The 15,173-nt window shown below is 36.8% G+C and overlaps 4 protein-coding genes across 5 annotated transcripts; 2 read left to right on the top strand and 2 right to left on the bottom strand.

Annotated features, from left to right (window-relative positions):
• Positions 1-1,129: 1,129 nt before the first annotated feature.
• Positions 1,130-2,179, top strand: LOC121792102 (alpha-1,3-arabinosyltransferase XAT2-like). Its single transcript, XM_042189910.1, has one exon. The coding sequence runs from the start codon at positions 1,130-1,132 to the stop codon at positions 2,177-2,179; it is 1,050 nt and encodes a 349-aa protein (XP_042045844.1).
• Positions 2,180-3,380: 1,201 nt separating this feature from the next.
• LOC121752937 (ETHYLENE INSENSITIVE 3-like 3 protein) lies at positions 3,381-6,632 on the top strand. Its single transcript, XM_042148043.1, has 3 exons — positions 3,381-3,687; positions 4,164-6,208; positions 6,309-6,632. The coding sequence occupies exons 1-2, from the start codon at positions 3,662-3,664 to the stop codon at positions 6,178-6,180; spliced, it is 2,043 nt and encodes a 680-aa protein (XP_042003977.1). The 5' UTR covers positions 3,381-3,661; the 3' UTR covers positions 6,181-6,208; positions 6,309-6,632.
• Positions 6,633-6,708: 76 nt separating this feature from the next.
• Positions 6,709-11,446, bottom strand: LOC121792093 (lysine-specific demethylase JMJ30-like). Its single transcript, XM_042189898.1, has 7 exons — positions 11,416-11,446; positions 8,806-9,356; positions 8,085-8,294; positions 7,868-8,002; positions 7,637-7,780; positions 7,277-7,369; positions 6,709-7,102 (listed from the first exon to the last, which is right to left on the bottom strand). The coding sequence occupies exons 1-7, from the start codon at positions 11,444-11,446 to the stop codon at positions 6,914-6,916; spliced, it is 1,353 nt and encodes a 450-aa protein (XP_042045832.1). The 3' UTR covers positions 6,709-6,913.
• Positions 11,447-12,438: 992 nt separating this feature from the next.
• Positions 12,439-15,173, bottom strand: LOC121752922 (LOB domain-containing protein 4-like). Of its 2 annotated transcripts, none has more exons than XM_042148033.1 (3): positions 14,877-15,173; positions 14,630-14,815; positions 12,439-12,980 (listed from the first exon to the last, which is right to left on the bottom strand). In XM_042148033.1, exons 2-3 carry the CDS (start codon positions 14,807-14,809, stop codon positions 12,693-12,695), a joined length of 468 nt encoding a protein of 155 aa, XP_042003967.1. In that variant the 5' UTR covers positions 14,810-14,815; positions 14,877-15,173; the 3' UTR covers positions 12,439-12,692. The 2 variants fall into 2 exon arrangements, with proteins under 2 accessions (XP_042003967.1, XP_042003961.1); XM_042148027.1 differs by having other exon boundaries at positions 14,929-15,173.

The following is a 15,173-nucleotide window of genomic DNA, read 5'->3' as shown; positions in this document are numbered from 1 at the left end:
TCTCTCCATATTTCCTTCGTACTGATAATGGAAAAAGAGAAAAAAAGGGGGAAAAAACTCGTGATTTGCTTTCATTTTCACAATACGATTGATCATCCTCTTCGACTGATACGTCCATTTTATTTAGTAGTTATTTATTTTTAAATGTCAATTCGCAATGTTTTAATTTTGCTAAATTTACAAACTTTACGTCAATTCATAAATTGGACAAAAATAAATTTCGGTTTGACAATAAATATATAGACTTTCGATTTTGTTATGATTTTCTCACAAAATAAAAATCCTGAAATTTGAAGATAGGACGGAGGCCGGAATTTTCCTACACTGTCCAATTAGAGGACATAAACAATTTAATTTAATTTTTTCTAATAATTAATTAATAGAAATGACAATTCCATAATTATGATGATAATTATTTATTGTAGTTATATATACGAGTCATTCGTCTTTAAACAACTATAAAGATGGAGAAAGGCAAGAAGAAATTTGTTTTTGGTGTGACTCTATTCGTTTTACTGATTTTCTTGCCGTTGATGTATGTTGGTGTTCATGATTTCCTACTGGGGAATAAAATTTCCTTGGATCTATGTAATATTTACCATTCTAATATTGATTATTTAAAATATTTTATGCTATCATCTCTACCCTTTTCCTTTTTGCTCAACAAAATTTTATGACTAGGGATGCAAAAGAGGACGATGAAGGAGAAGGAATTCATCAAGTTACATTTAGCAAGACTAGTACAAGGTATATATGCTCAACTTTTACCATAAATTTTTACTATTTCTTACTACGAGATGGTGGCGGATGAGGCGGCGGAAACGTCATGGTCGCCTCCTATTTATAAAATTCTTTTTTTAGGAAGAAGAGAACGCCATGCTTTGTTTTTTTAGTGCAAAATTCAATTTTGCCTCTCCTAAAAAAAACTCTTATGGATCCACCTTTAATTGAATCCGCTTAAAAATTATGTTACGAATCCGCTACTACTATTAGAAGGTAAGTATTGGTCTATTGCATGTAAACAGGAGATGATCGGAGAAAGCTCAACGACACAGGCTTCGCCTGCCATCGAAGCTACCACACCAACCACTGCGTATCGACCAAGCCCGTAAGAATCGACACGAGAAACATGACCATATACGTACCATCCGACGACCATCGCCACAATGAGACGACAGTGTGGCCCTACCCGTGGCACGGATACGACATAGGCGGAGTCTCAACCGTCCGCATCATCCAACACAACAACACAACGCCTCCGCCACCGTGCGACTTCCACCACCACGTCCCCGCCGTGGTCTTCTCCTCCGGCCACATCGGGAACACGTACCACGAGATCTCCGAGATCATCATCCCCCTCTTCCTCACCATAAAACACTTCCAATCATGCGTGATGTTGGTCATCGAGGACTACATCCCCTCATTCATCTCCAAATACAACACCATCTTAACTCATCTTTCAGCCTACAAGCCGATCAACCCGACCACCAACCCCGCCATCCATTGCTTCCCGGCGTTGATAGTCGGGCTTAAATACCACGGCATACTAGAATTAAACTCGTCCGACATCCCGGGAGGGTACGGAATGCCTGAATTCCGCCATTTCATCTTCGACACGTTCGGCCTAAAAAATAGGGACGTGTCGGAGATTCCGCAACCGAGGATGCTCCTTTTGTCGCGTAGGTTCTCAAGGAGGATCCTCAACGAAGAGGAAACGATCGGCATGATTAAAGATGTAGGGTTTCAAGTGATTGTGGTTAAAAGATTTGATTACCACGATATGAAGAAGCTGTCGCACGTGATAAACAGGTGCAACGTGATCCTAGGCGTCCACGGGGCGGGCCTCACCTACGGCATGTTTTTACCGGCCGGCGCGGTTGTAGTCCAAATAGAGCCGCTGGATTTGGAGTATTATGCGAAAGTGATATTTGAGGAGAATGCGAGAGGGATGGGGATGGAGTATTTGAGGTACAAGATTGAAGAGGAGGAGAGCTCATTAGTCAAAGTGTTTGGTCGGAATAGTTCAGTTATAACTGATGCAGGCTCAGTGTATAGAAACCATGGGGTCTTGAATTCGAGGAATGTGTTTTATGATCAGCAGAATGTGAAGCTCGATCTTGTTCGGTTTAGGGAGACGATAGTCAAAGCGTTTAGTATTGTTACAGTCCCGCCTCCCTAAGAATGTACGAGTACGACTGTGAGTTGCATGAGTCTTTTTTGAATTATTATATAAATAAATTTACCCTTCAATCATAGTATATTTGAAATCGTAGGACTAACAGTCGTACGTAAAATCACAATTTTGCGTACACTTGTCGTTAATATTTCGTCATTTTTGGAATTTAAGTAAGTACCAGTATAAACTTATGACTTTTCAACTTTTTGCAATTATTTTATGATAGTCAACTGATGTTGGCAAAATAAAATAGGATTTGACATCTTAAGCAAAATTACACTCCCTCGTCCGGGATTAAGAAATTATTTAATTTTATAAAAAAAATAGACAGAAAAAATTAGTGGAATATGATCGGTTCTACTTTAATATACTCCATCTGTCCCATTAGAAATGAAACGTTTTCCTTTTTGGTTTGCCCCATTAAAAATGAAACATTTCCTAAAATGGGAACAATACTCTCTATACTTTTTCTTTTCTCTTACTTTATTCTCTCTTCATTAACTCACAAAACAACGCTACATAAAATCTCATAGCGAAAAGCAAATGTTGTGTATTTAATGGGACTGGGGGAGTATTATTTTAATTAACAATATATATATATAAATAATAAAAACAAACATAAATTTCAAATCGCCACCAACTCACCTTCTCATCTCTCCTCGCGATCATATCCCTCTCGATTTTTATTTTTGCCAAATCTGACTATGTGTCTCTCTTCCTTCATGGAAACCAACGAATCCCCTCCTAAGCTACATATAGATTTTCCCATGATAACAACAGTTAGTCGCTACGTTTGTGAGGGAGATGAATGAGAGAGACTCACTACAATGGCGGTCGGCTTTGACAGGAGGTACAAGTGAGGTAGGTGAGAGAGAGAGAGAGAGGGGAATGCAAATTGGCGATGATTTGGAATTCGCATTTATTTTTTATTTTAAATATCTGATATAGATATAAAAAAAAGAGTTGAGCATTGTTTCACCAAAATTAGAATGAAATCTGTGTATTATTTATTTTTAAAATTTGATATTGATATAATAAAAAATACTAGTTGACAATGTTTCACCAAATTAGAAAGTGCCAAGTCTAATACATAAAAGTTAGTAATTGCTTTAACGGAATATTTAATAGGATTGTGTATGAAGATATAAAATTGCAATTTGCAATCAACAATGAACCGAAAGAGGCCAAATACGGCCGTGGAAAAGTTTGTATGCACACACGATTCCCATTTTCCCTTGACTTAATTTTTACCATTATCCTTTTTAGCCGCCACAGACAACTCGTGTTATACTGTTTCCCTTTCCCCTCATCCCTTTCCTTTTCTACTCTAATCGCTTATTGCATCGTTTCATGTCATATTGCACACCACAGTTCATCCCCCTGGTCACTTTTTCCCAATTTCGCATTTATTTTTCACAAAAATCATCTCTTTTTTCTGCCCATCTGATTTTCTGATTCAATATTCCGGTAATTGATTTTGCTGCCATGGAAGATATGGCTCTTGAAATCAGGTTCGATTGCACAAACTTGATTGATTTTATTGAGTTTCCGATTCTACTTAACCTGCTGTTCTTTAATTCTTGGAAATTAGCTGTTGATCGTCTTAGAGTTTCTGTGATTTTTGCTGTTTCTTGATTCGTTTTTTTATTGACAAAGCAAGGGGGAAAATCAGTTATTGTATGTTGCATTGTTGCCTCTGATTTTGTGATGAACTGTGATTTATCCGAATCTGAATACTGAATAATGGGATGATAAAATTGGGGGTTCTTATGTTTTATGTTTATTGTTGTTGAACCGGTTTTGGGTTTATTGATTCTGATAGAGAGGTGGTGGAACATTCAAACCCTCTCTCAATTTGGTAAAGGTTGAATTTTTACTTGTTGCTTTTGAATTTTGGGTCCGTTTTGGCTATTTTTGTTCTTTGATGACTTGTGATTGGTAAATGTGTGCTACATTTCTGGATATTGATGGGTGTACATTGGGACAGTTCGGATGTCGAAGTTGATGAGTTCAGGGACGATGATAACATCGAGGAAAAAGATGTTAGTGATGAGGAGATTGCGGCGGAAGAACTGGAAAAGCGAATGTGGAAGGACCGAATCAAGCTCAAGAGGATCAAAGAAAAACAGAAGCTTGCTGCATTACAAGCTGCAGAGAAGCAAAAGGCTAAGTCTACCACGGATCAGGCTCGCAGGAAGAAGATGGCACGAGCTCAAGATGGAATTTTGAAGTACATGTTGAAGCTCATGGAAGTCTGCAATGCCCGTGGGTTTGTGTATGGTATTATTCCGGAGAAGGGTAAGCCGGTCAGCGGTGCATCTGATAATATAAGAGCATGGTGGAAGGAAAAAGTTAAGTTTGACAAAAATGGCCTTGCAGCCATCGCCAAGTACGAGGCTGAGTGCCTCTCGAGGGAAGACGGGCTTGGCACTCACCAAGGGAACACTCAGAGTGTTCTTCAAGATTTGCAAGATGCAACGTTGGGATCACTTTTGTCGTCTTTAATGCAACATTGTGACCCGCCACAGCGGAAGTTTCCACTGGAGAAGGGTGTGCCCCCACCGTGGTGGCCAACAGGAAACGAGGAGTGGTGCGTTAAGCTGGGGTTTCCGCAGGGTCAGGGTCCTCCATATAAGAAGCCTCATGATCTGAAGAAGATGTGGAAAGTTGGGGTTCTAACAGCTGTTATAAAGCATATGTCACCTGATATTGCAAAGATTAGGAGACTGGTTAGACAGTCGAAGTGTTTACAGGATAAGATGACTGCCAAAGAGAGCTTGATATGGTTAGGTGTTTTGAGCAGGGAGGAAACCACGATTCAGCAACTAAGCAGTGATAATGGCCCATCTGGCGTTAGTGATTCACTGTCGAAAGGTCGTAGAAATAAGAAGAGGCCTTCTGTTGACAGCGATAGTGATTATGATGTCGATGGCATTCATAATGGCTTGGGGTCTGTCTCATCTAAGGATGATACAAGAAAGCAATCCACTGATATTGTGCCTATTGAACCGGCAGATGATGCCTCAACTCAACCAACCAAAGACAAAGAGCGCGTACAGAAGCGTCCGAGGAAAATAAAATTGAAACCAAGACCTGATAACCAACTGGCTGTACCAATTCTCAGTGATCATCGACATGTCGATCCCGAATACATGGTGACAGATGAAAATCACAATGATATGCAGTTTGGTGGATACTTGACGAATGGGAGAGAGGTAGAAAATAATGAACTAACATCTGTTAGACTCCCTGAAGTGCCAGAACACAATTCTCGTGGTCAACCCTGCTTAGTAGAATCTGATTTGAACTATATCTGCCCTGACCATTCTTCCCATGCTATCCCCATTACCCGTGCTTACGCGAATAATGGGCCGTTAGCTTATTCAGCGACTCAGAGTGATGATTTTGAACCTCCTCATCCTCATTTAATTCGTGATTCTCGAGACTTTCATTTGCAAAATGCACCTCCAGTTCCCAACTTTAACGGACAGTCTGAAAATTCTGCACTACAGCATCAACCTAGAGATCAGGGGTTGCATCTTGAACCTCAAACCTCTCGATGGCAACATGGGCCTGAAGGTCCTACTCTACCTCTGGACTTGGATAGTTCAGGGCTTCATCTTAGACCACCTCATAGTTTTGCTATTTCCACTGCGAATCATCAAGGGGATCCGTCAATGGCATGTTTCAGTGACATACATTATGGATCAGGGGATTTAAAATTCCAGTTACCAGCATTACCTAAGAATGGAAACGATGTTCCTGGAGGGAAGTTCCCACCTTTTGCAGAAGATACATTTCCGAATGAGCCAGATGGGCTGCCTGAGACACATTTTCAACCTTCTCTCAAAAGTTTATCACCAGATTTACCAGGATATGGAGCTTTTAGCCTTTCATTTGACGGAACAAGTTCGTTAGATACTGGTGATTTCGACTTTGAGTTTAACGACAACTCTATTGACGGCAGCAACTTTGATGCAATGATGGAGTACTTTGCTTCATAAGTTGGTTTTGCTAATTCATTATTCATAGGTGAGTGGCTGGTCTAAGACATACTCATCATGCGAGCTTTATACTCTTGTCGTGTTTTTTTTTCTGGTTCGTCACTTTCTTTTCCCTGCCAATTCTGCAGGGGCCAGGTAAAACTTCTGTACAAGGAAGAGTGGATCTGTGCCCTTTTAACTGAGATGTTGCAGTAAATTTGCTGTTCTGATCTTCCAGACTGTAAGATGTTAAATTAGTTTTTAGTTTACGTAAAACTCTTGGTCATTAAGTTAAGTGGCCTTAATAGTTTTGTGCTTGTGAATGAGGAGGTGGTTTTTGGCAGTTGTTGATATTTTTGTTTTTAATGTTCTTTTATGTCTAGCTTGTGTCAATCTTGACTGTCTTTAGCAGTCAGTGTCAATGGAAACCTTGTGCTCCAAATATTTTTAATTTATATTACATTATAGCATAATCCAATTCTTTTTATGATACTCATTTTTCCATTTTAGCCATGTTGTACAAATGGAGAAGATATGCAAAATGGACAATTGTAAAATTTTTTGATACACTATGATAGAATTCGATAATAAAACATATCACCAAGACCCAAAACATTGGAATAATCCAATAATAGCAAGTTCTAAATGTGACTCAATAAGAAGCTCCCCTTCACATCTAGAAACTGCACTGCTCATAAAGAATGTTAAGCTGAAAATATGTCAATACACTTTATTCTATAGCAAAATGCAGTGCTCATGAGTCCAGAGAGTTTCCTTCGACGCTCCACCAAAAGCTAACCGAGAAACTCTTAGTGAGAGAACGAACATAGTGCCACCACTTCGGAGGGATGTATAGCATCTCGCCTTCCTCTAGTATGCAATCGATGAATCCCAAATCCAATATCTTGGGGAACTCTTCTTTGTCTATGTCATCCAGATCAACCTTCAAGGCCAAGAAAGTAGATGTACAGCGTTTCTAATAATCAACCGTAGAGAATTTTAACTTGATAGCAAGCCAAATTAAGGAACCAAGCCATCTGCTGTATAAGTACTATCCAACAATAATAAAGTTGTTTGGAAGAGATAGAGTAATTAACGACACGTACAAGAGAACTACCTGACTGGAATTGCAGAGCATGGTCTCTGTGTGAGGGTAAAGTTCTTCTGATGATGAAGGAGAGTAAAGCCTGATATACTTCTTTCCAGCAATCTGATAATGACAATGCAAAACAATGATCATGAGATCATGGGAACAAGATGGAGAAGCACAAGAAATATGAATAACCCAAACAACTACCATATTATAACTAAGACAATTAATAGAAAACAATAGGACCATGTGTTAGTTGGAAATCCTGACTAAACAAAAACACATGTACTGTGTAAATCCAAGCCAAAGCCCGATAATGTTTCAATACATGATAGACTTGTTTGCACTGAGAAACGTCTGTGCAGTATAGAACTACATCTGCCGTACCTGTGCAAGTATATTATGGTGAGGATCATGATGCAAAGGTGTTACTGTCCCAGATGGACCAAACCAAGCATTAAGTGACCTGATCTCTCCCCCACCAGCAAAACAGTAATCAGGTATAACAATATCCTGCTTTAGTTCTTGTATCTGGCATTTATATGGAGTATTACACAATAGAGAGTGTGAGTATTTTCTTTTTATAAGACCAAGTATGGTTTCTACAATCATACATGCCTGATCAAATAATTGGTGCTGGGCTAAATAAGTCGTGCTTGTAGGAGAACAGTCACCGGATTGAATCCTCTCCAGGAACTCAGAAATTGTGATCAGCTCTTGCTTCCAATCAGAGGATAAGTAGTTTCTTCCAACCTGCTCAGTGAGTAGATTATAAAGGTGCATTAAGTTTTACTTGAGCAATAGTGAATTCCACCAAACAAAGGACTGGAGATACCTCGACTGGAACAGTACGAAAACCAGCAACCTTTTTTATGTAATTCATATCACTCCATCTATCGGTTGCTGGCCAATGATCCATAGAGCCACTAATTATAACCGGCAAACCAGGGATGAAATGTTCCCGCAAGAATTCTTCCAACGACAGACCACCCTTTTTCGCCACCGTTTTAGTGGAAAGTGACTTCGCAGGCAATAACCTAGCTGCCTGCCAATTCAAATTCAAGATTCTAGGAATTGAAACCACCGTTTCTGAGTCCGTTAGCACGATAAATAGCACTAAGCGTAGCAGAGAAAGTTCCAAGGTTGTTGCAAGGCCACATACACAATGGAATCTACTTGCATAATATTATATTTTTTCCCTCAAATCCCACATTAGATTTCTTATCTCAATTTCAATACTATATCCAAAGTTAGCTAGATTGAATGTTAATCTCTGCATCAGTTCTCCAGATAAATGTGAATGTCAAAAGCAATTGAAGAATTAGGGTTTGATACAAGTCCAAGGAACAACCAAGGCACGATTTTAAAAAGTGGAGATACATAAATAACATTGATACCAACCTAAACCCTACAGAGCTTTTCAATTTCAGCTTTACCCTGCGAAATCAGGGAACACGCATCTGTAGTAGCACAATCAATGTCAAATTTTGATGATTCCCAAGAGTAGATTAGGGTTTTTCCAGAGAGAGAGAGAGTAGGGGATAAACGAACCTCACCTCCGCCAAATTGAAATCCCTATACCACTCAGCCCTCTGGTGTTGGTCGCCGTCGGCGGAATCTCTCTCTCTCAAATAATGACTGACTCTCCGAATGCAGAGATTCAAGTCATCCCGCAGCGAGATTCCGCCCATGATGAGGCCCATGTCGAGGGCGCGGAGAGCCAGCTCGAGCTCGCCGGAGCAGAAGTGGCATTTGGCGACGTGGAGGCAGGCCATTGCGTAGGCATCGCGCCAAATTGGGAACACGGAGTGCCACGGCCCCGAGTGGAGCTGCTCCCAGGCTAGTTCCCGGGCGGCCTCCGCGGCCCGCGTGTCGCCGGCGGCGGCGCGTGTGGCGATGGAGGTGAAGGCGTAGCCACCTTCTTCGGTGATTTGGTGCAGGAGAGAGGGGAGCTGGGAGTCGAGGGTTGGGGTGTCGAGGGTTGAGGAGGACATGGATGCAGAGGAATTGGTGGAGAGAGAATTGGAGTTGTAGTGGCAATGGCAGATATTTATAAGGGAAAGTGCAGGGGAGCCGAAATATCTAAGCCTTCTGATATTTATTTTTTCTTTTTAAGGTAATGATGATTTTTTTATAAGAATTAATGATTATATATTATTGATGAAACCGAAATGTCGAACCAATAAAAGAAGCGCTACTTTATTCTCGAACATTCCAACGTAAACATGTACCCACCAAAGAAAATGTTTTACAATCAATTTGGATTATGGATTTAATAGATATTTAGTAGATACTTTTAAGTACAAAAAATATCAATATGTTGAATTAGTGCGCTTGTGTGAGTTACAATTTGAATTAGTGTGTTTTGTGTTTATTACTCACAAATTACTACTACATCCGTCCGCCATTAGGAGTCTCATTTATGGGCGACACGAGTTTTAAGAAATGTTAAGAAAAGTGAGTGGAATAGGGGTCCACTTGTATATATTAGTTTTAAATGAAATGTGAGTGAAATAAGTTAGTGGAATGTGGGACTCTATTACCATTTATGGTAAAGTGAACCATAACTTCTATTCGCGGACGGACTAAAACGGAAAAATGAGACTCCTATTCGCGGATAGAGATAGTACAATATTATCCAACGGGTATAAGGTGGGTAGGGTCGAGTAGAATCAGGTCGATACCTATTAATCATTTTCACCTTTTCTCTTCTTCTTTAGCCATGAGTACTCACAGTTGCACTATTGATGATGAGCAATTGAGCGTCATGCTTAATTCATACTACTTCTAACTCTATATTGTTTCAAGAATATTCCTATAAATTTCTAACTTTTTTTGTTTATAAACAATCTCAAATGTCTTTGGATGATTGAAAAATATAATCTTTCCTCTTAAGCGTCCGTTTAAGGATGGTACTCGAAAATTTATTTTAGGCCATGTTTGGTTGCCAGGATTCTGTCTGGTAAGTAATCTGATTCCTTAAATTTTAAATTCCAGTGTTTGTTTCCGTTTTTAATCAAACTAGGAAAGTAATCAAAATCCTAAAACAAGGAAAGTTAGTACAACTTTCCAGGATTCTGAATCCTAACTTTTCTTAGTTATTCTTTTTCCCAGTTTTAGGATTCTTACATATTTAATGCAATATAGTATAGTTTCATCATCATCATCATTTATTACAATGTTTTAAAAATAATTTAAAAATATAAACCATACTTAATTTCAGGATAATAAATAACTATAATTCAAATTATCATAATTATAACTATATTATTAATATTTATATTTAATTTTTATTATCATAATAATAATTTATTTAATAATTAAATATAATTATAATTATATAATAATATACTAATTATTACTCTATAAATTAGTAATTAACAATAAAATTGTAGTAAACTTTTAAATTATAAAATTTATTCAATTAAATATTTAGTAAATATAATAATAATAATCTTATTTATTATTATATTATTATATATTATGATGTATAATCCATATTTAAACTATCCATCGTAATAATAAATAAAATAATATAATTATTATTATTTGTAATTAATAATTTATTAAATAATATGTATTATTATTTTTTATAAATAAAAACTGACAAGTATATTTTTAGTTTTGTGTTTAAATCAAATAAAAACTTTAAAATCTTGATATTTTCCAAACACAGGAAAGTAAAGTTATTAGGAATCATATTCCAGGGATTCATTTTCCCATTAATCATTTTCCTTGTCAACTTTACTTTCCCGCCAACCAAACATAGCCTTAATGTTTTGATTTTTAGTGGATAATATAATTTCATGTAATACTAAGTTAGAGTATTTCGTCAGATTTGCACCTTCCAAATCTATCTAAATTTTCAGCCCAAACAGTCCAGTTATAATAGTATCAAATTTACTAAATCGATAATCAATATTGGGCTCTTTTGTGTTTTGGGCCGTGGGAGGTTCACTTATATTTTTCAAGAAAAGACACAATTGTTGGGCCCGTCAATGGGTTAATAGTTAATACTCCGTACCTATTTATAGTCGTATTAGTATATCACTGTATGAAATAAATATAGAGTTTCATAACAAGGTAAATAAATAAACTAACAAAATAGTAAATTAAATTATACAATTATCGACCAAAAATGATTGGAAACGGTCCGTAAGTATTACCTAGAGACCCGGTCATCACAAACAACGTCATGAACACAGCTACTTATTGACCGACACATTTGTTGCTGAACAACAGTGGCAGAGCCACATGGGAACAATGGGTATAACTACTCCAAAAATAAACGTCATAATGTATTTAGATCTACATATTCCTAGTTCATATTGTTGGTTTAGCAGTATTTTTCTGTGTTTTTGAAGTAAAGCTGAGTTCGAAAGTCATAACCCATCAAACACCAAGTATTCATTTTAATTCCAATGTATTTTTTTAAATCACATTCATTTTAGTTTTTTTTAATATTCCAATGTATTTTAATTCTCTTCTAATGCATATTATTTTGTCGTTATAATTACTTTATATATTTTTTTCTTCTAATGCACATCTTCATGATGTTTTTGATATAAAAAAAATAAAGTCATATATTTCAATTGAGAAGAGATTGAAGAAAAGAAAATGAGTTGGTCGGATTTTGAAGCTACGGATCGCTATAATTATTTATTTCATCTTCAAACCAAAAATCTTAAATCTACATATTGGGATAAGGTCATTGGAACCCCCAACAATTTTGATCACGGCCTGTATATGATAGGCATCCTAAATTAATGTATCCTAGTATAGCACAATTGGTCCTAAAATATGTAGTACTTCCAGGTCTTCAGTTTGATTCTTAAGCTTTTATTTTTCTTGTATTATTTTCTTTGTATTTTTCATTTTTATTGTGACATGTGGTTTGGATCCCCTAATTTAAATACTTGGGTCCACTGGCTACTGGTGAATGTGTGCCGTCGACATGAATATATGTATAGATCTGATAGGCTTGGTACTCATATATCCCATTAATTGGATTTTGAGACATGAAACCTTTCTATACTTTCTTGGTCGACCAAACGTTAGTATAATCTTCTAACATCATTATTAAAGCCGAAACGTAAAACGACATAACAAACAATAAGCCCATAATTTTGAAACAGTCCCAATCTAAACTAAAAGACACAACAAACATTGCTCAAATATTCATATGACTGTATGCTTTTTTTTCTTTTCACATTTACAATATTGTAATCCTCTCCAAATCCAACTCCGACTCTGACCATCATCAACCTGGCCGGTCAGGCAAGATATATATATATATATATATATATATATTTAATAATTTAAAAACACTCAAAAAAGAGAGAATTTTTTTAAAAAAAAAATCATGACAAGCAAACATAAAAGAGAAAGGCCATGGATAATAATAAATATAATAATAATAATAATAATAATATAAGATGGAAACCTAATTCCAGAAGGAATCATCCATGTTGTAAGAGGACTTGGGGTGGTGATTGTGAGACCTTCTTCCGCTCGTGGATGGAGACGCGCAGTCGGGCGAGGATGAGTACTGACGCATGCGCATGTGGACCACCTCCGCCTGCGCAAGCGCAAGTTGCGTTTGTAGAGCATCTATCTGTTGTTGCAGAGACGATATCGCACCCACGCACCCATAAACTGGATCCCTAACTCTCGCGTTCGCTTCGTACACCATTGAGCTCACCGCGTCGCCTCTCTGGTGCTCAGGCAACTCCTACAATTTTGAAAAAAAAAATTTAAATGTAATAATTATGTGATTAAATTTTGTTGTTGGACCACGGGCCATGATTTCATGACTAGAGGTTGGGGTGTCACGTTAAAGATTGTAACTGAATCATTTGATTAGTAAATTAAAGTAATGTGTCTTGTTAAAGATTGTAATTGCAATCAAGCATATTTTTTATTTTTATTGAAAATAAAAGTGGGACAACTTTAAAGGCTAAACCACTTTGGTGGATCATTTCTTGCTTTTATGACTTTGTCGGAGAAAACTGATCTACAAAGCTAAAAGTAGCGTGGGACGGAAATATGTTCTAACTTTTGGCGTTGAACTAACTGATAAACCGTTGACCAAATAAACTAGATATTAATATGAGCGGATCTAGAAAATAAAATTTATAGACTTGGACACAATGAGTTACTAGGAAGGAAGCACTGGTGAGGCAGACGTCGCTGCTGATAATAGATGAAAGACGAAAAATAAAAGTAAACCATAATCTCAAAAGGTTGGAGAAGAATTGTAGCACCATGCATGGGGTCGGCGACAACTTGTAAGGCTGAATTTAATGGAGTTTTCAATTCTAATGTACACTCAGCGTGATTACTTATTTCAATCTCTAAGGAAATGGTTTAGTTATTTAATTTGACGCTACTTGCTTACTTTTCCCAAGGACCGATTTTTCATTTTTGTTTCTTTATATGTCTCTTTTTTCTTTATGTAAAATGCAATTCTTTGATAGATCCTTTGGCATAGCTATTTAATTATAAATACGTAAGAATAAAGATTGAGAAGTCATGCGTATGCAAACTAATCAATTGATTTCACCCATTCATGCCTTTTATATTCAAGTTTCTTTCTTCATACTCACTAGAGTTAACTGCGGTATCCAGAAAAAAAATGCATTTCTTTAATTAAGAGAAAGACATCAAATTAAAATACCTAATAATAAAACAATTAAATTCTTGGAAAGTGAGTAAATCTTGTTACACCACACTATCTTGATTAAAATAATCTAGTAGTGACAAAAAATTTTAGTTCTCTTATACGTGTCACAAAAATTTAAAAATATATTTACATTTGAGGGTGAATCAATCTTTTAAGTAAAAATTTAACTGCTTTTTTATATGTAAGTGTAGCTATAACATCTTTATAAAAAAGATGGATGGGACTTAAAAAAACGTGACTAATGGAGTCGAGTAACTGACTAGACATTATTTAATTAATACTACTACTAGATTTTAGGCTTTTTGACTAAATTAAACATTTGAAATATTGGCTACACAAAACTGGTTTTAACTGCCATCGCAATAGTAATATTAAAATAAAAGTTGTCCCATAAAAGAAGAACTAACTATATTTACTTTAAGACTTCCAAAAAAGGAAACAAAAACAAAAAAACAAAGTAGTATAATAGGAGTAGTAAAAATAACAAAGCAAAGATTGAAAAGAAAGAAATCTCAATACATAGCCTAAACACAAATCCCATATTGCAAGAATTTCAAGTCATGTATCAATTCATCATAAACTTTTGATGAAAAAAAAGAATTAATGGATTGTAGGAATAAAATTAGTATAACTAAACACATAAAATCAGTTTATGTAAAAATAGTAAAATATTAGAGGAGTAGAGATTTGAAATGAACCTGAAGCATCTTATTGACATTGCTAGCACCAAAGACCTTATGCACGCTGGCGAACTTGTGGGGCTCGTCCGCCGGAAAATAAGGCGCGAACACGCAATCCTCAGCGCATCTGCGGCGGAGGAGCTTGCAGGCCGCACATGGCGCCGGCGCGCCTTGCTTTCTGCTGCTGCTCTCCTTCATCTTAATCTATTTGTTGAGAAGTGAGGGAGTAGCAGTTATATATAAGTAGTTAGGAAAGAGGACATACCACTTTAAATTAATTTGTTGGTCTACTTTTGGAGAGATAATAAATCACTCACTCGACCATGGAAGGGCAGCGCGGCGCAGTGTTTTTTCTCTTTGCCTTTTTGGTCTTATTGGAGACTGCGGAGTGTCGATCGCCGCTCTTGTCAGCCGTCATCATGACATATTCGTAATTTAAGACTTACTACTATATGACTATATCATAAATAAAACTATAGTTATAGTAGTAGTAGATGATTCGAGGAAGTGTAATAATCTCAAGTTTATATGAGTATTTAAAACTCCTGCACCTTCTCATGTA

This window comes from Salvia splendens, chromosome 1, assembly GCF_004379255.2.
Source record: "Salvia splendens isolate huo1 chromosome 1, SspV2, whole genome shotgun sequence".
Classification (NCBI taxonomy): domain Eukaryota; kingdom Viridiplantae; phylum Streptophyta; class Magnoliopsida; order Lamiales; family Lamiaceae; genus Salvia; species Salvia splendens.
Note: the sequence above shows the minus strand (reverse complement) of the source record. Positions and strands in the feature narration are given on the sequence as shown.

Bases quoted from the DNA above. Each gene is read 5' to 3' on its own strand.
- LOC121752922 (XM_042148033.1), bottom strand. From the start codon at position 14,809: ATGAAGGAGAGCAGCAGCAGAAAGCAAGGCGCGCCGGCGCCATGTGCG. The intron at 12,981-14,629 runs GTTCATTTCAAA...TCAAAATTGTAG, and splicing joins ATGTCAATAAGATGCTTCAG to GAGTTGCCTGAGCACCAGAG.
- LOC121752937 (XM_042148043.1), top strand. From the start codon at position 3,662: ATGGAAGATATGGCTCTTGAAATCAG. The intron at 3,688-4,163 runs GTTCGATTGCAC...ACATTGGGACAG, and splicing joins GATATGGCTCTTGAAATCAG to TTCGGATGTCGAAGTTGATG.
- LOC121792102 (XM_042189910.1), top strand. From the start codon at position 1,130: ATGACCATATACGTACCATCCGACGACCATCGCCACAATGAGACGACA.
- LOC121792093 (XM_042189898.1), bottom strand. From the start codon at position 11,446: ATGACGTTGTTTGTGATGACCGGGTCTCTAG. The intron at 9,357-11,415 runs GTAATACTTACG...TACCTTAAAAAG, and splicing joins TGTGATGACCGGGTCTCTAG to AAAAAATAAATATCAGAAGG. The intron at 7,103-7,276 runs GTAGTTCTCTTG...TTGGCCTTGAAG, and splicing joins TGCTCTGCAATTCCAGTCAG to GTTGATCTGGATGACATAGA.